A 24,893-nucleotide genomic window follows, 5' to 3' on the forward strand; every position below is an offset into this window, starting at 1 on the left:
ATATATATATATATATATATATATATATATATATATATATATACATATGCTATATATATATATAGTTTCTGGGGCTCATTAGATGCTCAATGATATTTGTTGAATGGCTTAATTAATGTTTATTGAATAGACAGGGAATCTGAGGATTAGAGAGATTGATTACCCAGTAATTACACTCCGAATTAGAGGAAAGCAGCCTAGCTATTCAAATCTATTCTCTCATTACAGTAAGCCGGAAAGCTAAGTATTACCAATTCTCTTTCACAAAGAGGGAGGCAAGGCTTGAAGAGGTTGGGTAGCCTGGCCAAGGCTAGCAGGCAGCCGAGTTAGAATTCTATGCCAAGGTCCATGCTCTTTCCACCATTCCTGAGTTACAGACGGAGTCATTAAATCTTGGGAGATCAATTATATACTTTTAAATAAATAATATGAATGAGTAGGTTGGTCATGTCAAAGCTAATGAATCAGTTTTGTGCACTTGAAGAAACACATAAAAACCCACACATTTATCAACTTAACAGTACCTTAGAATTTTAGCTTACCATGATTTTTCCCCTTTCCTTTCCACAAATATCTTTAAACTGCACCTAGATGGAAAACATGGAGTTAGGAACAATGATGGACTGAAATTGAAGAAGCAGGATTCCTTCCTTCAAGGGCATCACATTCTAGTTGGGGAGTTGAAGCATACAAGGCAAGATATGGAAAATGTCGCTGTGAAATGGGCCTAAGCAAAGCCTGAATCAGAGAGCCCATGCTGGTTATTTAGAAATATGACCTTTCATATCTAGAGAATATTTCCATCAGAAAAAAGAAGCCCCAAATTCAGAACTTCTAGAAATATGTTTCTTATCACCTTAAGCAAAATATGCTTAGAGACAAAGTTGTGAATTGACATAGGGTCAGTTAAAAAATACCTGGTTAAATACCTAGCCGTATTTATGTTGGTAAAACTAAGTGAATAGATGATCAATTACCTTTGCATTTGTTAAAAGTAGTCATCTAATATGTATAGTTCTGGTGAAATCAAATAAATAATCATAATAGTTTAAGATTTGATCTTATTTTTATCTTAATTTTATGCCCTAAAATTCCATGATTCTGTATTTGCAACTCTCTGTAGAAATAAACTCAAGCTCTTTGTTTTCCCCACTTTATTTCTCCTCTTTTAGTTAAAGGAGAAACCTCCCTTTATGAAGGTTTTATCTCTAAAATATCTAGACTTATACAAATAAAAAGAGAATCTTTCATATAATTAGAAATAATTCTGAAAATATGATTGATAGTAGCGTCCTTTAAAAAGTAAATGGTCAGTAAATAGCTGTTGATATAATTTTATTTCTAAAAGTATTTTTAAGGGAAATGAGATTAGGGATTTGAAGTTCCTCAACAATAAAACTTATGTATCACAAGATATTAAATTCTTAATAATTGCCTTGCTAGGGAACTATACATAATCTTATATATGACTCAGTCAGTTTCTCTTATTAGGATAAAAATCAGAATGAAAATTTCCAAAGTTGTGACTTATTCTGAATAATATTGTTGGAGGCTAGGACGGGGCGAGTATGTTTGAAATTCACAAGTAACCCTCAAAACTAATTTTGTGACAATTTCAGTATCCAAAATTGGACTCTGCAAATTTTAGGAAAAAGAATAAAAATGAACTGATTTATTTTGACCTCATTCTCTATCTTTGAGATAATCCTTTTGGCCTAAAAAGCAATGGATTGAACACAGATACGTTCTTATGATCATTGGACTAACAAAACATGAACAATTAATCTCCGAGGGAACAAATAGTTGACTGTGTTCTTTTGTTCTCACCATGACAATTTCTACATGATAAGTTTTGGTAAAAGTTATTTTCCTATCTCATTCATCCTAAAAGAGATTGTTTTTTAAAACATTAAAAAAAATTTTGTCCTGGACAGGTAAACTAATTTTGCTTTCACAGAGTTGGTCATCATATCTAAATTCTGAATTAGAGATAAGGTTGGCATCACAAGAAGACACAAAGACTCGGTAGCAGTACTCCCAGGATTTCAAATGTGAGGTGTGGAATGGAGTTAGTAAACTCCTTCAATGTCAGAAAGAACAAATCTCTCAGACTCCTAAAATGGCCTAAAAATGGGCTCATTCTGCACTTCAGTTTTACTTTTGGCAAAAGTACAAACTTAAAAAAAATAGTTATCTTGGAAATGTACAAAGTAAGAAATACAGTGTGGATTCTGAAGGTATTTTAAGGATAACTCATTTCAAATGAAAGTTTCAGGTTAGGTTTCAAGGGAAAGGTGGCAGCTAATTAGTTTCTCACCATTTTGACACACAAGGTCAAATATCAGAAGGGCTTTTTATACCATCTTATGAAAGGGATTTTGTGCCTTTGGGTGGTACTCCCTAAATATACCTAGTTAATATGGATAGCTTGGCAAAGAAGACATCTGACATTGTATTTTGTCTGAGAGATAATAGAAGAGATATGGACTGATCACTTCTCTCTCACTCCCACCCTCACATTCTCCATTCCCAAAAGGTAACCTCTTCAACCAAACTTACCAACAGGTAGAGAGAAAATTAAAAATATATGCATATAAAGCTATTATGAGATTAATGACAATTTCAGAACTGCAAATTACCTTATTTATATTATCTTTTCTTGCTAAGCCTTATATTAATACTAAGGTAACATTAAATTATTGATTTAAAAATAAAATAATTCATATATTGATTCAGCAAGTTTTTATGAAATGCCTATTATTTTCTAGGTACTATTCTAGGCACTACTGATGCTGAGGGGAGGAAACAAAGTCTTTGCTCTCCTAGAGCCTACTTATGGTAGGAGAGACAGAAAAGAAACAGACAAATAGGTAAAGACCCCAATATCACATAATGATAATGTAATAAAGAAAAATGATATAGATGAAGAATGAGAAACTCAAGGAAGAGTCTTTAGCTTGGGTGGTCAGGGAAGGCTTACCCAAGGAGGTAACATCTGAGCAGAGAATTTTTCCTTCCTTCATTTGACAAATATTTATTGATACTTAATGTGTGTAGGTCACTATGATTGCCACTGAGGGTTGTAGAATAAGACATGATCCCTGGTTTCTGAGAGCTTACAATCTAGCAGAGGAGCAGAGACTATATAATATTAATTAAATGTTGTAAGTAAACTGCAAATGATGTAAGAGGTCAGAAGAGGGAAATATTTCTTTCAGCACTAGTTATTAAGAAAGACTACAGAACAAGATAGACTTAACAAATGGGTGTGTAGACAGGTAGATGTGGGTCTGTGTGTGAAAGGAAATCTATGGAGGAATCGAAGAACCCATCATGAATAAAAACAAAGCAGCTAGGGGACTTCCCTGGTGGTCCAGTGGTAAAGCATCCGTCTTACAATGCAGGGGACGCGGGTTATCCCTGATCAGGGAACTAAGATCCCACATGCTGCGGGTCAACCAAGCCTGCACGCCACAACTACTGAGCTCACGCACCTCAACTAGAGAGCCCGCCGTGCCACAAACTACAGAGCCCACAAGCTCTGGAACCCGCATGCCACAACTACAGAGCCCATGTGCCCTGGAGCCTGTGCACCACAACTAGAGAAAACCCACACACCACAGCTAGAGAGAAGTCCGCGCACCACAGCGAAGAGCCGGTGCGCCACAGCGAAAGATCCCCACGCCTCAATGAAGATCCTGCGTGCCACAACTAAGACCTGACGCAGCCAAAAATAAATAAAATAAATAAATAAATAATAAATAAATTAAAAAAAAAAGGCAGCTAGAAATGCAAAGCATACTTAGAGAGCAGTAAGAGTATTGCTTGGCTTGAACCTGAGATGTGCTTCAGAAACAGCCTCTGAATATTCCTAACAGCTCAAAACAGCTCCTACAAGCAAGAAAGTTATTTGAAAACTTGCATTCTATCTATAAAATCCAGGTGAATTTTACATTCTATTTCATGAATTCATGTATCTTTATTTTTTTTTATTTTTAAAATTTTTTTTAACATCTTTATTGGAGTATAATTGCTTTACAATGGTGTATTAGTTTCTGCTTTATAACAAAGTGAATCAGTTATACATATACATATGTTCCCGTATCTCTTCCCTCTTGCGTCTCCCTCCCTCCCACCCTCCCTATCCCACCCCTCCAGGAGGTCACAAAGCACCGAGCTGATCTCCCTGTGCCATGCGGCTGCTTCCCACTAGCTATCTACCTTACGTTTGTTAGTGTATATATGTCCATGACTCTCTTTCGCCCTGTCACAGCTCACCCTTCCCCCTCCCCATATCCTCAAGTCCGTTCTCCAGTAGGTCTGTGTCTTTATTCCTGTCTTACCCCTAGGTTCTTCATGACATTTTTTTTCTTAAATTCCATATATATGTGTTGGCATACGGTATTTGTCTCTCTCTTTCTGACTTACTTCACTCTGTATGACAGACTCTAGGTCTATCCACCTCATTACAAATAGCTCAATTTCGTTTCTTTTTATGGCTGAGTAATATTCCATTGTATATATGTGCCACATCTTCTTTATCCATTCATCCGATGATGGGCACTTAGGTTGTTTCCATCTCCGGGCTATTGTAAATAGAGCTGCAATGAACATTTTGGTACATGACTCTTTTTGAATTTTGATTTTCTCAGGGTATATGCCCAGTAGTGGGATGTAGCTTTATTTTTAATATAAAAATATTTTCCCTAAAACCCTTTGAGTAAAATGAACACTTAGGAAGGCATGCCATATTTACCCTGTGGCTTCTAGTAGCCCTCTCAAATAGCTGGACATTCACATTTTACTTTGAAAACCAAGGATAGAAGGATAAAGGGAAAAACTCTAAAAAAGTTGATTGGATCCAAATATTATTAGATCTTGAATAACAGGCCCCCAGACATTTGAATTTTGTCATGTAGGAAATGGAAAAAACTAAGAAATGGTTTTTAACAGGGCCTTAGCCTTACCTTTTGATCATGCTGTTTCCCCACTCTGCCTAGAGCGACTTCCTCTTCCAAATCTTACCCATCCGTTATGGTCCAGCTCAAAAATAACCCCTTCACTCAGCCTTCTGTGATTGCTACACCTGGATTTCCATGGCAGTTGGTCAGTACTTCCTTGGCACTTAGCACATTTCACTTTGCATTTTAATCACTTTATATTCATGGCTCTGTCCCCTGCAGCACCATGAACAGGGACTTCCAAGGAGAAAAGAAATGCTTGTAGAATGAATGTATATTAAGAGCTCCTGAATGGAATGATTAATCTGGTTGCAGGATGAAGAATGTACCAGAGATGTGTAGCCTAGAAACAGTGAAATGGGTTAAGAGGCTATTAAAAATTTTCCACCATGAGCTAGTGAGTGCTGAGCTAGGAAGCTGTCATTGGTTATTTAAAATATAAAGGAAGGAATGAATATGTAACATATCACAGAGGAAGAATCTGAGTATTTTATTTGACTAGAGAAGAGAAAGGCATGCAGGAAGGTGGAATTCTGGTCTATTAACCAATTTTGGGAATTTAGGGAGTCATCCTGTGGAGCGAAGATGAAACATTTGGATTTTTGATGTGTTGATGATGGAAACTATAATGGAACTGTCAGGTGTCAAGTGAGAGTGACTCAACACTGGAAAAAGTTCTAAATGTAGATAAATTTAAGAGCCATTTGTACAGAAGTGAGATTGGAAATTACGATGGTGTACAAAATCTCTGAACAAGCCCTTTTGAGCAGTGAGAGGAGAGTGGAGGAATGACAGTGAGTAATGTCCATATTAACAAGAGAAATAGAGAAAAGGGAGATGAAGTAGAGTACAAGGAATGAAAGGTTGGGGAGGCAGGAAGAGAAGCAGGGTGTTTGGAAACAGAAGAGTTCCAGGAACAAACTCACATCCATCAGAGGGTGAGGAGTTAGATACACTGGCAGGGCAGTTGGGAGACCTTTAGCGTGGGCGGAATAGAAAGCAAGATTTCAGAAAGGTGAAGAGACAACGTGGGTGGAGACACCAAGCCTGGGGTTACAAATGCTCCTTTGAAATGTGTGTGGCTCTAGAAGGAGGGAGAGGCTTACCAGAGGCTGGGAGCCAGAGTTGGAATCAAGAGGAAACACGGTGGCCCCATATTTTGATGCCCCCCCAATTTAACTTTAGGCTCCTCCCTTCTCTACCAGGCACAAGACATTTCATTCTCTGTCTTTTCTGGTCTGTCCTCAAATTCACCAGAAGTGCCCCAGAATACTGACCTTTTCAAAACTACTGTTTCTGTTGAAAACATATCTGTCCTCCATCCCATTTCTTTGAAGTGGCATTTTCAAGTGTTCCACAAATATAGTTCCTCAAGATGCTGTATGAAAAAGGACCCACAGACTCTACCCTTTTTTATTGTTACTGTCAAAACCCTTTTGGTGGTTCCATGTTGGAGAAATTTTGTTTTAGGGTCTTGGTTGTGGATAATTAATCTGATAGATGCATGCATGGTTGGTTTAATGATTATGAAAGGAAGATTAACCTTCTGATATTAAATATTTATAATTTGCCAGAGGATTCAGGAGAGAATCCAAAAGCAAGTTCAGTGTGGGGATTCAGCCTTATGGATGACAAGTAGGGATAAAATTTTGGGCAGCAGCATCTTTTAGACCTCTCAAATCACACCATCCAAGTGCATGATGGCTACTCAATATCTATATCACTTTTATATCCACAGCGAAGTGCTATATCCTTTTTTACTAGGGCTATTACTCTGTTTTACTCTAAGTAAAAACTTCAATCAGTTTTTCATCCAGCCTGAAGAATGGAAGGGAGGAGTACAACACCGTAATGATATCGTACGCACTGCATTTTTACCTCCACAAATTCTTGTTACAGGTTACTTGAACCTTCACATGACCATCAGTTGTGAAAATTGTATTTTTTTGCCTCACTCACTTTGAAAAAGCCTTTTCTCAACTGCAAAATGAAAAGATTTCTTAAAGAAGCAGTCCTTGCCCTTAGAGATACTCTTGATCCTTATTTCTAGGGCTGGGTGATAATGGTTATGACCATCAGCTCCTGAGCTTGGCTACCTGGCTTCAGATAACGGTTCCACCACTTGCCACTACCTCATATGGAGAAAGTTATTTAAACTCTAAATTATAATTTTTTCTGATTAATAATAATATATCAGTATCTTGGTTTATACTGAAGATTGCACAAGATAATCTGTGTAAGGATTTAACCCAGTGCTCACAATAAGCTCATCAGTAAATACAAGTTTTATTTTCATTGTCCTTTTTTGAGGAGCAGCATTAGGGCTGTTGGGTACAAATCACACTTCCGTGGTACTCAGATATTTTGTAATGGGAACACATTAACCCTGTGGCACAATTTAGTCTAAATAACATTGGTTAAAGACTGGTCTCATGAAACGTCTATAAATCCAAGCTCTTGAAAGGATCCACAGGCATACTTTGACATGATATATTAACGGATCAGAAATTGCTGAATCATTTCCAGCCAAAGAAATAAATTTATAGAGACAGATTGCACCATGAAATTATCAAGTCTGTATTTTGACAGACTAATTTTTTTTTTATAGAACCAGAAATGTCATCAATTAAGAAGAATGAAAAATTACAGGAAAAGAGCTTGGATATCTATGAAGTGTTACAATACAAGGTTTCCTGCTCTATCTACATTTACAGTTTCATTGTTTTCAGAACTTGCCTGATTATCTTCTGGGGGGCCAACTCTGCAGTTGAATTTGCTATGTAGCTGCTGGAAGTCTACTCCCATGGACAGGTAATCCGTGGAAACCCATCATCCTCGGGCAGTTTACAGAGTTCAGCATGTATTACTCTCTTCTCTCTCCAAATCCCAAGAAAGACACCATCAGTACAGCCCACTCAGCTCTGGTCTTCTGCTCTCCACTTGATGTTGGCATTCTGCTCACTAGGGAACTTTCCTCACTGGGCTGCTGAGAGCAGTGGTCTGGGCTTGCACTGCTCCTCCCGAGACAGGCTTGGTCAGACTTAGCCTCGCTATTTGGGCTTTTCTATGTTTTCTGTAATGAGCAGTAGGGAAGGACTTTGTGTAGGGAAACTTTTAATATTGGAGAAAGCAGCATTCAATAAAGGACATAAAAGAGAAGGAACTGAAAGAACACACACACATCAACTATACTTCAATTAAAAAAAAGAACACACACACACACACACACGCACATGCACACACACACACACGCACACACACACACACATACACACACGAAGACTGTAGGAAACAGAAACCAAGAAGGACTTAATTTGTTTGCCCTCAATAATAAACAAATATGACAAAAATTATTAACACTTTTTCAGTATTTGTAATATGCTAGGCACTAAGTGCTTTTCATTCTTCACAGCAGCCCTATGAAAAAAATAAAATTATTAACCAAGGTTTATAGGTGAGGAACTTGTGGCATCAGGTAAAGTTAAATAACTTGCCCAAGGTTACACAGCTAGTAGGTGGTAGAACCGGGACTCAGACTCAAGCTGTTTAGTTACAAAGCTTTTATTCTGAATGCTTTATTACTATAAAATGAAAAAGATATAACAATAATTTCTGTCACACTTACTGAACAGATATTTCATGAAGTTTCTAAGTTCTAAAGTTTAATAAAAACACTAGTAATTACTATTTGTTCATGTCTCCAAATACGCAGTGAGAACTTACGAAGCGCCAGATTCCGTGTAAGTTATTTCGATAATGATTTCTTCTAATTGCTGTTGCTCATATTTTCTATCTAACTTTCAGGCAAGTTCTGTTCTCTGTCTTGGCTCATATAGGGAGCTGTGATGGAGAAACTGTCCTGTGGAACAGTAGCACAGAAAATGCTCACTATATCCTTCACCCTGATTATCAGCGGCTGCTAAAATCCAAATCGGGTGAGCCTAAGTTTGCAGCTAAAATAATGTGGCTGGGTTCAGCCACAGTAAGCCTGGTTGTTTGTTCATGGACCTGCTGCAGCTTGCTCCTAAATCATAGATGATTGGCTATCAGCACAAGGGATTAGTGATGTCGTCTCGGCAACGTGACTAAAAAGAACCTTGAGATTTACTTGGCTTAGCAAATTCTCCGTGGCTGCCGTTCCTTCTCTTTATGCTAGATCAGCGTTTCTGAATTACTGACAGCAGGGAGCAGGCCTCTCATTTTTATCTAGTTTATTTTTTGCCAATAAACCTCGCCAAATTGCCTTTGGCTGAACCTTGGGCGCTCCTTGGTAGGAAGATGGGAACTCGTGTTCACTTGATAGGCGGCTCAGGCTCAATCTGGAGCTTGTATTAAATATTATACCACCTGGAAACCTTACATTATTTCATGCTTTAGAAACCTGTGAGAAGCATGAGATGGGAGTAACTTGTGTCTGGTGGGAGTTTAGCATAGCAGATGAATACTTTATACTTAAGCAAAATGTCTGGACAATTGCCTTTCACATTTTATTTTAGTTTCTTTAGATACTAAAGGTTTTTCCTTAGACTAATTTATTTGGGTAATGAATATGTCATATCCTCAGGGCCCAGTGAGGTTCTGTTGTCTCAACTGGATAAACTCACAGAGGCTGAGTTAGACCTTATGAAAGGACTGGTCATCAGATACAGCTTTTGTGTGTGTGTGTGAAAAGCTAAGGGAGTAATTTTTTAGGAGGAAGATGACTAACTTAAGAGATTTAGAGTTTACTTGGCTGCAGGCACAAAACTCTGACCTGCTTTATGTCCAAAGAGCTAATCATGAGGGTTCATCTGAATTCTCCATGGAGAGGGTGGAATTCTGCATCTTTGTCTGCATTAGTCCTCAGGAGAGCACAGTCTTGTTCTGGTAGTGAACCTAACTGTGGCTATGATTAAAAACAGACAGTCAGATAGGAAAGAAAAGCAGATAATGTCAAATGTATAAAAGACACAAGAGGCATTGCTATAGATTTCTTGCTTTGCAATTTTGAAGACACCTCTGTATAGGTTTTTCATAACTGTGTGCAGACTGTTTATAGATTCTGAGATGAATATCCCCAGTTTTTATTAGTGTGGCTTGGAGATGATATCATTAGATCATTGAAGCACCATTAGGAATATCCTTTCCAGGGTAACTCACTAAAATAATATTGCTTAAGAATGATCATTGAAATACATTACATAGTCGTATCTCATGTTCATTAAATTATTTGCAAGCTTAATATTAATGATTAATAAGTTGAAAATGCCATGATATTAAAATCACATTTGTCTTGAACATATCAGGATCTCTAAGGTGTTAGCAGGGACTATAAAATCAAGTCCCTATTAATTCACATCAAGGGAAAACACAGTAAGCTTGTACGGAGTATGAGAAATAAAAATGGAATCAAGCAATCCTTGTAGTTGGGGTTGAAGAAGTGAACAGCACAAGGCTCCGTAGATGTTGACTGGAAACATTATGAGGTTTGCTGGAGTCTTTGGAGGCTGTGATGGGGGTGAGCCTATTGTTTTTCATAAGTGTTTTGTTTGAAAAGCATATGTCTCTTCATTAAGACACCTGGCTTCTCTCCATCTCAGATAGAGAGCCTCAAAAGCTTCCTGGTGCCGGGAGGAGCTGCTTCACCCACCCCATGGCTGACCAGGCCACGCTGGGAGCCTGTTCCTTTGAGACAGACACTGAGTGCAATAAAGCTGTTATGAGGCTTTGCTTCCTTGAAGCAAGAAAAAACATTGCAGCCACAGGTAAAATATATATTTATATTTTGACTGTAGACTGCTTTGATATATTGTGAAGTGTTGGAGCAGGGAACAATAAAGAAAGTTCAATCTAATCCGATCTAGGTCTTGTAGAGTTTGACTGTGTCTAGCGAACAGTCAGCACCAGGTCACAGGAAGCCACAGGCCGTGGCAGACGAGGTTAGGATTCAGGAGGATGGGTCCAGGAACAGGAGCTAGACCAGACCCCACAAGCAATTTATACAGTGCTGCGTGTGTCAGGATCAGAGTGAGAAAAACTCTGGGCAACGATCAGAATTGGTGTTGTAGCCATGGCGTAGAGATTTGGTAGGGTAGAGGGCACAGCAAGAAATATGCTCCAAATATACGAGCCAAAGCTTAGGTCTGCATGGGGTAGAAGGGTTGAGTCTTGAGATGACCACGCTGGCACTTATTATCAAAGTGGGCTATGAGAAAATAGTGACAAACTTGGAGATTGGGGGCAATAGCAAAATTTGAAATAGCTGCTGCTAACTGCTGATCCCAGGTCAAGAGAGCTGCCTGCTCTTTGTCTTAATATTTTTGGTGTGGGGCTATGGGTAATGCTTTGGGTGTCTTTACCAACTATGAATCCTTTCCAGAATAAGTCAGAGTTCTGGTTAGAGCTTCTTCTAAGATGTATGCCAACGTATGATTTACCATAGTTATTTGATATTATAATAGATTGAATAACTCTTTGCTTAATTTCCCCTTTGTCTTCAATGGCTGTGTTAGTGTGGTGTTGATGCAGCCTACGTGTTCCCAGAGTAAAAATCTGCTCCTGAGAACAAGGCGTAGTTTTGACCTTTCACCTAAAAAGTAATTTTTAAATTTTAGAAATATTTTTCCTCAACAATAGGAATCTAGACATATATATGTCATATGATTGAAAAAAGAAATCTGAACCACGTTTTCCACATTCACTCTCGCATATTCAATTTGCAGATGGAAAATCTGCATGATTTTCTTATATAATTTTTCTGCATTGAAAGTCAATAAAGGTATACCCCTATAGAGTTTTAGAACCATTGTGAAATATTTAGAATAGACCTTGAAACAGATTCTAAAACTCTCTATTTTCCAGGACGCACTTATACTTACAAAATGAACTATTATCCTGAAATTGCTCTCAACACTAATTCTTCTTACTGTTATCAGTATTCCCAAATTGTTTCCACTGAAGCGGCTACATACCATTATTTCTACCTTAAACAGATATGATTGTTAATAGGCAGCACATTTGTGAAGCAAATTGGAAGTCTACAGATTTATCAAATAATAATAGGAACTTTGCCACAGAAGAATAATTTAGGTAAAGTGCTTCTACAAGCCTATAAAAATGGAAAATGAAAAGGTTAGTTCTAGGCCTATGAACCAAGAAAGTGTTCCATAAGGACTTACAATGAATTCTTGATGAAAGATTAAAAAACAAGCTCATAAGTAGAATTCAAAGCATACAGCTACATAGAGGAATCAATAGCTATGCTGCTATAACTACATACACGCATCCAGCTCTGTGCAAGAGGAATTTTACTTCTTTGGTATATGTGTCCCACGGGTAATTAAGAAAGATGTGTTTTACGTAATTGAAATATTATTATAATGTTGAAATTAGTATTTTGTAAGTTTATTTGAAGTAACAGATTACTTCTATCAAAATTTAAAAACCCAAATAATATCAAAACAATGAACGAAGGAGTGGTAACTAGATTTAATGGAACATCTTACACATCCTATCTCATTTAATATTCAACAAAAACCAGTGAATGTATCATAGGGTTTTTTCCAGTTTATATTTGAGAGAATCAGAATGCTGGAAGTTGATTTTGGGGCTACTCACCTCTCCAACATCCATATGCTTTCTACAGGGCAAACCAGTGAGGAAGTTGTTTCTTGTGTTTGTAGTTTCCTAATTAGGGGTTCTCTTACATATTAGGGGGTGCCAACCTGGTGTCATGTGGAGGATCTGGGTATGTCAGATTCTGGGATACATTTAAGAAGCACCTTCTGGCTGAATTTTTGGCTCATAACGTTGTTGGTTCCATTATTGTGTCTACTGATGAGTCAAATTGATACCTCGCCGCAGGAGATCTTGAGGGGTGGTTGAAAATCTGGAATACAGAGGTACATTGAAAAAATTCTAACACTATCTTTATAATTTTTGACTGCCTTTTGTTGCAGATAACTATGAATCAGGTCTTGTCTGTTTTCTAGATAAAGGAAGACACGATCAATCTGAGTATTTTAAAGAAAACATATGTATTGATCAGACTTCTTTTAAATAATTCATGGGGAAAAACAGATTTTTCTCAATATTGAAAATCCTCTGTTCATATATTGTCAAGTCAATCCCCCAATTTAGGAATGCAGTATTGTCAGTAATATACCATGCATTGTTTGAGAATAAACAGTTAAGATATGCCTTATTTGAAGTGAGACCGTAAACATAATTTAAATAGAGTCCTGGCCTTTCATCTAACATTATTGTCCTCCTGAGTTAGTTTGGGATTTTTGTGTCACTGATTAACTGCTCAATTTTCTAATAATACTATAAAATAGTAGTATTTTTTGTATTTTATGCGAGAAAAAGACTTTACGAAATAACTAAGGAAAACTATCAAAGGTATAAAATGAACAGTTTTACTAGCACATATTTCTTAATTAAAATAAAATTGCAGTACAGATTGTGTTTGGTGGACACAGTTTATATGGCACGCATACCTGGAACAGCCCTATTTCTTGCTTCAGCACCATCTAAAGGACTTATACTCCAGACAACACCCGCTTGAAGACACTCTTTTTTTTTTTGCACCTCATCTCACCAGAGCCCATGTGGCATGGCCATATAGCAATGTCAGCATCGCATTAACTTCTCCAACTGCCAGAAGCAGCTTTTCAACTCCTTTCATGTTCAGAATGCCAGCTTTGCCCCACGCTGTCTCATCACACCTGCCCACACACCGATTTGAGTTCCCACCCAGACACTCTTTTTCCTGAGAAGAGTCTAGCACTTGCCTTATTTACAGAGCAGAAGAGGCTGTACAGCTCTTGGAGACTTCCGCATTACCCGGCCCAAAACGGTCTACCTGCACAATTTACCATCATTTTCTGATTTACCATCACCCTCCGTGTCCTAAAGGGCTGTACGGAATTCTGTCAGCACAGGTTGATATCCTCAAGCCGACTTCACAAAGGGAGCAACAACAGACTTCGTCTTCCAGCATGAAGAGAATCGCCACACTCAGGGCATGAGAGTGGCACCTGAGGCTGCTGAATAGGACCATGTTAACCGGCCAGATAGAAACTGAGGTTCCAGGCTATGCTCACACCACCATGTCTGAACAGTGCTGGTTGAAACAGATCGGGATGATATTTTGTCCCCCAAAGTACAAAGGGAACAGGAGCTGAGTTCCCATGAAAATAAATGGAAAAAAGAAAAGAAATGTGAGACAATAAATATTTTCTTTCTTCTATTTTTTTATAAGCAGGTATAAATCACAGCTTAGTTTCATGGGAGGAAAGGGTTAAAAGCATGAGCTCTGAAATGAGCCAGCTTGAGTCAAACGCCAAACTCTACCACTTATTAGCTTCTGTGAGCTCAGGCAATTTATTCAAACTCTCTGTGCCTCTGTTTCCTCATCTATAAAATGGGAATTATGAGCATTCATCCCTCATGGGACGGGCAATTGTGAAGATTACATGAAATTATTCATGTAGAGACCTTAGAACAGGAGAAACTCAGCAAACATTAGCAATTGTTATTTAGGCAGGAATAAATCAGACAATGAACAGAAGAGTTTGGTTTTTTCCTAAATTTTTCTATATTTGATTATTACCTGATGATTACTTGGCTGTCATAGTCATCTGTTTGATAATAATGCAGTAAATCTATCCACATTGTAGTGTGTTTCTACTAAATTTTGAAATTGAAGGGATCCACTTATTTTGGAGGAGAAATTTTTCTCAGAAATTCTGGCACATTTTGAGCTGCGTTGAGGCCCCAAACTTTTCGTGTCTCCAGTGTCCTCCACTTGATAGAACTGCCTTGGTTAATAAGGGAGGCCTGGAGCTACAGTTCCAGAAATGGAAGTCAGTTCTTTCATGACTAATGAACTTGAATGGCCGATGAGATTCAAATGGAAATCAGGCCTAGCTCATAATAAATGTCAAGTAAATATTAGAATAATAAGAAGATGATATTTCTACCTGACCAAAGATCTGGACAGGAGCACCACAGACAACAGTCGCACAAATGCTGCAGTCTTCAGAGGCGGAGAGAACCAGTAAGCGGCCGCCTGGCTCACACATCTCTACGGAACTTATCCAGTCTTCATGAGGTCGGAGCGATCTTATCAGAGTTGGGGCTTCTGTGAGTTTGTTCTTACTGGAATTAAGACAGTACTCCTGAATGAACAGAAATGCCAGAATTCTAAACTGTGCAAATATTAAATGATTGCAGTGATGTAACGCTTTTTTTTAAAGTCTGATACGGAAATTGAAAAAGGTACATTTGGGAAGAGCAATCTGTGATACAAATGCAAAAGAACAGCTCATGGTAACAGAGGTTAGGAAAATGGTATGAACGTTCAAAAGAAGGTTTCTAACTGATTTAACTAACTTGAGAAGTGGAAAGAAAGGAAGGAGGGGATGGGGGAGGATGGAAAGAAAAAAAATCAACAGTAAAATCAGCTATTTGATGAAATTGATGAACTTCATCATGTATATAGGTCGTCACATATTCGTTATCCATTTTATATATATTAGTGTATATATATCAATCAAAATCTCCCAATTCATCCCACCACTGCCCCCCGCCCCTGCCACTTTCCCCCCTTGGTGTCCATACGTTTGTTCTCTACATCTGTGTCTCTATTTCTGCCCTGCACACTGGTTCTTCTGTACCATTTTTCTGGGTTCCATGTATATGCGTTAATATACGATATTTGTTTTTCTCTTTCTGACTTACTTCACTCTGTATGACAGTCTCTAGGTCCATCCACATCTCTGCTTTTGTATTTCAAAGAACTCAGCCTCAGAAAGCCTGCGTGAAAATAGTTTGGTTTTTTTCCCTTCTGTTCGAGATAGGAAAAGAGCCACCAGAGCTGGGTAGTTTTAGAAAGTAAAGGCGGGCAAAGCGGGGGACAGCTGGGTTTTCTAGTCCCTTCTGCTTGAGCTTTAAATGTTTTTTAAGAACTCACTTTTGTCAAGCTGTCTTGGATATGGGTGCTGTTAGTTCCAAGGGCCACAGGAGGCAGTGGGAGGGGAGGGCAATGGAGAGGAGGGGAGGAAGAAAGAGAGAAAATTAGCAGATACTGGAAAAAAGCAACAGTGAATGTCCTTCTCATAGTGTGAGATGAGACACCCTTTCACAGAAAGAACAGAAAGATATGGGAGGCAGACGGAAATACAGAGATAAGAAGAGACTCAATTCTTAAATATAGCTCGGATCAGAGCAATTTTTCCTGAACCAGCTTGATTTGTACAGTGTAGTGACTTTTGACCTACATTTGAATGTTGCATTTGTCTTTTCGTGGAATTAATTCTGTTCTAGCAGTTATAAAAACAAAAGGAAAAGCAATCGTGTATTTTAATTTCATACACTAAGGCTTCATTTTCCAATCACATTCAGTCTGATTAAAGTATTCAAAATTTAATGCAGTGTGATTCAGTATATTTCAAAAAAGAAGTTTTTTTTTAATAACTGTGAATCAGTTTTATAACATAGCTATTGATCTGAGGTTGGTTTTCAAGTTAGAGTTTTAAAAGTATGTGGTGTGCTATGTCTATTTCTAGAGTTGGAGAGATAGGGGTAGGGATGGTTTATCTGTGGAGATACATTTATCCCAAGAAACTGTCAGATGATTGTGGTATAAAAAGACATTAGATGATGCTTGTGCTTCTTCAGTGTCCATCTCAGCACTGACCACTGTTGTGTTGGGCAGAGTGTGTACTGGCGCCCCTCCTCAGCTGATTGCTTTGATGGCCAGTGACTTTGATCGAGCCTATTCACCCAGTGTTTAAAATTTGATTTAGTTGCCCATGTTTAAACATTAAGAGGTTTCATATAATATCCAAATTTCTTGCTTCTCTTGGAAAAGAACATGTCATTCCCTGAGAGTAGCTGTGGCCCCCTTTATGGAAAATAGGTTCCCTCTAAGTCAGTGTAATGCCACCTTTCTTTTCCTTTTGCCTATGAACACTGAGGCTGACTTTCATTTGCTATTTATCATCTTATACAAGACTTGCCTTCCTGACCCCTGTAGGCATTGTACTTTGTAAATCCTCTGACAAAAGTTGATCATTCATAGGCCAGTCAGATATGCTGGGGATCCCTAACGTTCCCTCATCCCACACAGGCTGTGTTCCCTGCTGCGTTCCTGTGGATACAGTGTGAACAAATAGAAGACAAGGAAATTGCTTCTGTATTTAAAACATAAATTGTCAATGGGGAGCTCTCGCTAGATGGATACACATTAAGAGCGGTAGCCAAGATCTGTGAAAACTATCATGTAACACATATATTTTTCTAGGAAAAAGTACTCAGTAATTGGACTGGCTTTTGAGATTTTGGGAGGGGAAGATGCAAAGAAAGTAGTAGTATGAAAAATTCAGACAGTTCTTCAACCAAAGCTTTGTTTTTCTTTCTAGTTAATATACATCTTGCTATACAGGATTTTAAAGTGGGAATGTTAATTTCTTTTTAGCAGTTTATTATTATCTCTTCAGAAAATATCTGTTTGTTTCTTATGATACATCACTTTCTAACTTTATTAAAGTTACATGTATATGTCCCATCTCCCTTAGAAGACTGTAAGCTCCTTGAGTTCAGGAACCATATCATCTTCATTTCTGGTGTCCCCAAGACTTCAATTAATAATCTAGCACATGTTAGACACATATAAATGTTCAAGGAAAATACATTTTATAAAAGTAAATCTCTGTTTTTTCAGGCAAAGCATTGGCGACTTGAGAACTGTTTTTCCCTTCCTAAAAGAAATACTAATTTAATGGAAGATAAGATTCAAGAGAAAAGCATAAAGGAAATTCCTTTGCTTTCTAAGGAGGAATCATGGTTAGACCCATCAAAACATTCTCTACTTGATAAGTAAAACAAAGAGTCAACATACAAGTAAGTACATCTTACCTGTAAGGAGTAAAATTGGCCCCAAATTCCTTCTGTGCTTTGTGGAATGTTCAATGACTACTTCAAGATTTTGCTAACATTTAGGTTATTCGTAGGTTTGTGTGTGTAGCAACGGGAGAACGTATGTTCTCAGGGTGATATCTGATTCTTACTTCTTGTCTCTGTTGAATGCTTGACTTCTGTTCTGTGTCTTCCAGTCTCTTGTTTCTACTCCATTATCAACCTAATTTTGGAAATTAACCCCTTTCTTTAAAAGCAATATATGTGTGTATATGTGTATGTATGTATCTACCTAGCTAGTTACCTGTCCATCTTAGAATGTATGTCAGATTTTACTCCTGGTTTTGGTAAGGCACACAGAGGTATATATGTCAGAAGTTCAAAGAGCTTGACTTTGAATATTGGATATCACTCTCCTTTTATGACTTCTAGCCTTTCCTTCCTGTTGTTCAGCCATTTCTTCTTTTCATGCCACTCTGATGGATCCCATCCTTACATTCCTCTAACTCTAATGCCAGGCAGTTTTAATTGTTTCTTTTGTTTCCCATATTCTTGCTAACTCATGCTCTCATAATTTCACCTTTCATATTAAACAATCTTTTGAGAAAACAATTTTGTTCATTGTATTTTCTTTGATACAATTGGCATTTTTATTACCATGTGCCTATATTACTTTTTTTAAGGTCTACAGAAAAATTGCATAGAAAGCACAGAGAATTCCTACATACCCCACGCCCATCCCACACAGTGTCAAACATATTAGTGTGGTACATTTGTTATGATTGATGAACCAATATTGATACTTTATTGTTAACTAAAGTCCATAGTTTTCATTAAGGGAGTACAGTTGAGGGTTCTCTGATGACACCAGGCAGAGACCTCTGCACTGCACCTTTCTAAATTAATGCACTCTTTGGCTAAACTCTTGGGGCTCAAACCCACCAGTTGGGGTTTTTCTGTTCCAGTCCCCTCACACTGGCAGCCTCGCCTCTTGCACAGCTTCTCCTGGGTTAACTTCTTCTTGACCAATAGGAAGCTCACACGTCCTTGCTACACCAACTGCTCCACAGCTACCCCTTCTCCTCCTCTCACTGGGGTACTTTCAACCACAGTAGACTTTTTCAGATATTAATGAGTCACTGATTCACTGTGTTCTTCTAATGGTTACCCCAGGGAGCATGTGTTAAACTCTTTGCCTGGTTTATGTGAACAGGAGCTAGAACTGAAGGAGAAGCATTCCTCCTCTCCCGTGGGAGTGGTTCTCAGTGCACACCTACGACTCTCTCCAGTGCAGTCCTCTCTTAGGATTGCTGCATCCTTAGTCTGTTTCTATCGTAGAGTGGTGGTTGGCCTGAGCATCACAAGATGCTACCTCCTTGACAAAGTGGGCCTGCGCAAGGAATCGATCTAGCACCTCACTTTGGAATGTGGGAATACTTTTTACCTCTTAATTAATTAATTACTTTGCTTTTAGATTTTTTGGACCTCTGATGACGAGGTAGGAGAGAAAAAAAAATTCCCCTTTAAACATCCTATTACACTAAATTACCTTTTGGTATTTGTTCCTCCATTTCCTTGAATTATGGCTTGCTGAAATGTCAAGTGGCATTTTACTTTCAGGCAGAAGAATCTTTCAGTTTAGAAATACAGCATGACCGACCCTGTACGAGAATAGAGGGCTGAGAATGGAAAGACTTGGTGTACGATAAAATGCCCCCACCCAGTCACCCAACTCAATTGTACAGATCAGGAGATAAAGTTACCCCAGGGTAACACAGATTGATCATTGTTTCTCTTCCTGTGACACTTCTAGAAGAGTGAATGCAAGTGTCACAGATTCCTGTTTGAGTATTTCAGCCAAGATATTAATTTCCCATTACTTATGACAATCTCAGTTATTCTTTTTTTTTTTAAATTAGCCTTTCCTTAGATTTAAAAATTGGCACTTTAAACTGTTGACTTCTTTCCTGACTTCTATCCATCTTATTTCATTTCCTATTGTTCCATGACACTTTGCTTGTCTTCTGAAAATTAGTGCTGATGTATAGGTTCCTAACTTCACAGATTTCTCTTAAAACTAGAGCTTTGCATTCTGCCAGAGGAAATAAGACTACAGCAGAGTGATCATCTCACCTTCGTTATACATTTCTGTGGGCCTTGGGAGATGTTTCTGGCAGTAAAAAGCAAAGTTAGCTCTGTTTATACCACATCTTTTCAAGTGACAACACATCCCAAAATACCTGTGATATTTAAAATTTCTGCCTTTAATTCAAATGAGTGAATTGAAGTAAATTTTAAGACTGTAATAATGAGATAGAAGGGAATAATATCATTTTGGAATTTTTGAACTATTTGAAAGGAAAAGGTTAAAAACGTATCCTCAGAATTGACTTGGCAGGTACAGCCCTCACTTCTCCCAGAAACATGTCCATGAATCCTATGGAGAAAACCTACAAATGAAATACACTTGTCAGATGTAGAATGTCCCTTGTGGCCTCCATCCAGTACTGAAGAGATTACAGATCACTTTTTCCCTAAGAAAATATTATTCTGAAGAATGTGCCCTATTTCTAATCAGATTAGGAAATCCAAGGAGAAAATCATGCCAGTTGTTGTCCATATGCAAAAGTATGAAAGAAAAGTAAATATGTGAAAGAATTTAGAGAGACTAAAAGGGGAAAAGCACATTTGGTGTGTGTATGCAGGTGGAGGGATGTTTAAATGGAAGGGGAGGAAGAGTAAGAAAGATAGAGATGAAAAAAGAAAAAAGCCAATAGAAAATTAAAGAAGCATGAAAAATGAAGGAAAAATTTAATAATTTAAAGCCATGTTCTCACCTTAACTCCTAAGATTCTCTTTCCAGGATAAAAGCTTGGCATTTATGATGTTCTGTCTTATACATAAATACCAGGTTTTCATAGTGCTTAAGGTATCTTATAGTATTGTGTGTGAGAAGTAGGTAGGTGGTAAATGTCGTCTTCAGTTTAAGTCCTGGGGATATGCAGATGAATATAGAATTTAAGAGAAAATAGGAAGTCCTAATGCTGAGTTAAAAATTGACACAAAGAAATAGATTTTTCTCCTTCTGTAGGTTCTGCAAAAGTCATATTACCACTAGAAAGTGGGGAAAAAAAGAAATCGAAAAAAGTAAATGGGGGAACAAAAACCACAGTGGACATGCATTTTTCTTAACCTATGGCAATATTTGGTTTCTGGATTAACACAAGATTATTGTAATCTAGAAACATTGTAGATAGAATGAATAATTTAGACAATATAACCTTAGAGTATTTCTTTATTATGAAAATAGTACATGTTCATTAGGAGAAAAATTAGAAATACAGACAAGCAAGAAGAAAAAGATGACAAGAAATCATTAGCAGCAAAACCACCAATAACAGGCATTTCACTCTTCAGGTCTTGTTCTGAGCATGCATATACAAATAAACAAATATACATTTTATAAACGTGAGGATATAATACACACAGTTTATAACCTGTTTTACTACTTAAAAACATACAGCCAGTACACTTCCGAGTTACTTAATATGAGTATCTACAGACATCAGTACTCGAAATGACCTCTTAGGAATTTATCACGTAGCTTTTTAAACATTCTCTTCTTTTAAATTATTTACGCTGTTTACAAATTTTAACTGAGAAACATTTATTGAAATACCTTCATGCACACGTGTTAAGAGTACCTGACTGAATTCATCATTACAATAAATTCTTTGAATTGGATTGCTGAGTCAAAGTTTTAAAGGCCTCTGAGTCTTGCTAAATTGCCATCCCAATGGTGTGAAGGCTCCACCACCAGCAGTATATAGAAATGGCTGTCTCTGAACCAGCCCTGACTGTTGTCATTGTCTTAAAATTGCCACTCTGATTAATCATCAGTTTTATTTTTTAAAAAATTTAAACTTGCCACTCTGATAAATCATCAGTTTTATTTTTTTTTAATTTTAAATTTAAAAAAAATTTAAATTTTTAAAAATTTAAAAAATTATTATTTTTAATTTAAATTGCCACTCTGATAAATCATCAGTTTTATTTTTTAATTATTTTTTCACGTTTGTTAATCTTTAATAATTCGATAATGAACTTGAAAGAGGTATCTGATGTCTGCTAGACTAATTCCTCTTGAGGCCTTAAGAGAAGCACACCCCAGCCTCTTCTTGAATATATCCTACAGGCTGCACTCACCATTGTGCAGATAGCCTTCTCTGTTATTCAACCACTCTGTTATAGAAGGGCTCTAATTGTAGGTCGGATCTATCCATTTGTAGGACATGCTCTCATCCATCTTCATCTTATTCTAGGGCAACAAAGAGCAAATCTACCCCATCTTCTACTATCTGACAAATTTTTCTTTCGCTACCATTAAAAAAATATTTATGGGGAAATGATTATTAGAAACCAGTATAAAATAATTAGATGGGAAATGAAACATAAATTCCATTAATTTCTCTGTAAGTTTATATAAGGCAGAAGGTACACTTAAAATTAATGTTCCTTAGAAATATGAAATAATCATGTTCTAAATTCCATATTATTATTAGATGGGAACTGATACTTAATATCATTTATAAGCTGTTGATTATCTAATTATTCTGCCAGTAGAGCTTATGTGAGAAAATAAAATAGGAATATTATAAATATAAAAAATACAAACATAAAATAAAATAAGAGTATTAGAACTGTCTGTAGGTGGTGTTGGAACTCCTGCTTTGAGTGAAAAATATTGTATTATTCTTTCTTAAAGAGATCGTAGCCAATACTTATTGAGTTCTTATCATATTCCAGGCACTGTTCTAGGGTTTTTTATGTTTAACATTTAATTGTCACTATAATCCTTGGTGATATCTACAATTATAATCTCTATTTCATAACTAGGAAAGCAAGACAGAAAAAAGTTAAGTGATTTACACAATGAACAAGAGGTGAGCCAGGGACCCCAAAGCAGGCATTCTAATTCCAGAGTCAGTACACTTTGCCACTGCTCTATTCTGCCTGTCTGACAAGCAACATGTGACCATATTGAAAATTTGCTGGTCTCTGAGTCAAGTGATCAAATGTTTTGTCAAGTACCTGCTATGGGTAAGCCACTACTCTAGGCACCTTCACTTTCCTTTAGGGCACTTGGGGACTTGTCACACATCGTTCCTACTTCCTACATCCAGAACCGAGAGATGGCAGATTTAGTCTTTCCCTCTCATAGAATTGATGGCAAGGATGCCAGAGCCCATAGTAGGCTCCCTTCTTGCATCACCACGTAAGACATTTTTGGAAAAGTTTTAAACTCTATCTGTGTTCCTTATTACATTCTTTAGCTTTTTTGTATTCGACCACTAGGAATATTGGACTCTTAGGAATATTCACCTCTTTCCATTTCCCTGTACATTTTCATAGTAACCACTTTCCAAGAAGTCAAATGTCTATGGAAAAGAAGCAATAGGTTGGCCTGTAAATTGATTCTACAGTCTAGTTGTTCATAGAACTGCCCTTTGTCTTGGAGTTTTATCAGTATGGCTCCATTTCCTAGGCAGTCATCTAATTAGTGCAGATTGTTATGACTCTCTAGAAGAGCTTCTCTTACTGTCCGCCTTCCTCTTTCCCTCTGTGGATTAAATTCTTTAGTGGAGATAGACAAAGTCTTTCGTTTCATACAAAAGATACTCAGTTTAAATGCCACTGGATGAGAGAGCTGGAAAACAAAGAGTCTAAAAGCAGGAAACCATTCAGGGTGTTTGGAGAAAAACTAAGGTCTGGTGTTAACTAGTCCAAAGATAGACCTCCCTCAAACTTTTGCACCTCAGTTTATTTCAGTTATACTTTTCTGAGGAAAAAAATATATTCTTAACCTAGTAACTGCCAGACCTAACTGCACCGTAATCTACCTTTCCTGCATCCACCACCAACTTCTTATTTTTACAGATTCTCTTACTATTTAAAATGACTCTCTAAAGGTACCATCATTCTTGTCTTCAAAGCCCGGATAGTGGCTGAATAAACATGTCTTTTTTTAAAATTAATTTTTATTGGGGTATAGTTGCTTTACAATGTTGTGTTAATTTCTGCTATACAGCAAAGTGAATAGGTTATATGTATACACATATCCCCTCTTTTTTAGATTTCCTTCCCATTTAGGTCACCACAGAGCACTAAATAGAGTTCCCTGTACTATACAGTAGGTTCTCATTAGTTATCTGTTTTATACATAGTAGTGTGTATATGTCAACTCCAAATCTCACAATTCATCCCAAACCCCTTCCCCCCCGGTATCCATATGTTTGTTCTCTACCTTTCTCTCTATTTCTGCTTTGCAAATAAGTTCATCTGTACCATTTCTCTAGACTCCACATATAAGTGATATACAATATTGTTTTTCTCTTTCTGACTTACCTCACTCTGTATGACAGTCTAGGTCTACCAACGTCTCTGCAAATGGCACTATTTCGTTCCTTCTTATAGATGGGTAATATTCATTGTATATATGTACCACATCTTCTTTATCCATTCCTCTGTTGATGGACATTTATGTTGCTTCCACGTCCTGGCTATTGTAAATAGTGCTGCAATGAACATTGGGGTGCATGTATATTTTGGAATTATGGTTTTCTCCAGGTATATGCCCAGGAGTGGGATTGCTGGGTCATATGGTAGTTCTATTTTTAGTTTTTTGAGGAACCTCCATACTGTTCTCCGTAGTGGCTGTATCAATTTACATTCCCACCAACAGTGTAAGAGAGTTCCTGTTTCTCCACACCCTCTCCATCATTTATTGTTTGTAGATTTTTTGATGATGGCCATTCTAACTCATATGAGGTGATACCTCATTGTAGTTTTGATTTGCATTTCTCTATTAATTAGTGATGTTGAGCATCTTTTCATGTGTTTGTTGGCCATCTATCTGTATGTCTTCTTTGGAGAAATGTCTGTGTAGATCTTCTGCCCATTTTTTGATTGGGTTATTTGTTTTTTGATATTGAGCTGCATGAACTGTTTGTATATTTTGGAGAGTAATCCTTT

At 37.4% G+C, this 24,893-nt stretch overlaps 1 protein-coding gene across 1 annotated transcript in view; it reads left to right on the forward strand.

Annotated features, from left to right (window-relative positions):
• Positions 1–24,893, forward strand: part of WDR49 (WD repeat domain 49) — a 136,293-nt gene that overhangs the window by 89,762 nt on the left and 21,638 nt on the right. Inside the window, 6 exon segments of the mRNA XM_027123886.1 lie at positions 6,751–6,860; positions 8,798–8,896; positions 10,541–10,705; positions 12,654–12,841; positions 17,779–17,846; positions 18,894–18,957. Coding sequence (XP_026979687.1) covers positions 6,751–6,860; positions 8,798–8,896; positions 10,541–10,705; positions 12,654–12,841; positions 17,779–17,846; positions 18,894–18,957 — 694 coding nt within the window.

The sequence above is a fragment of the Aethalodelphis obliquidens genome, unplaced genomic scaffold (assembly GCF_003676395.1).
Source record: "Aethalodelphis obliquidens isolate GAN/ISIS:26980383/991018 unplaced genomic scaffold, ASM367639v1 scaffold1, whole genome shotgun sequence".
Classification (NCBI taxonomy): domain Eukaryota; kingdom Metazoa; phylum Chordata; class Mammalia; order Artiodactyla; family Delphinidae; genus Aethalodelphis; species Aethalodelphis obliquidens.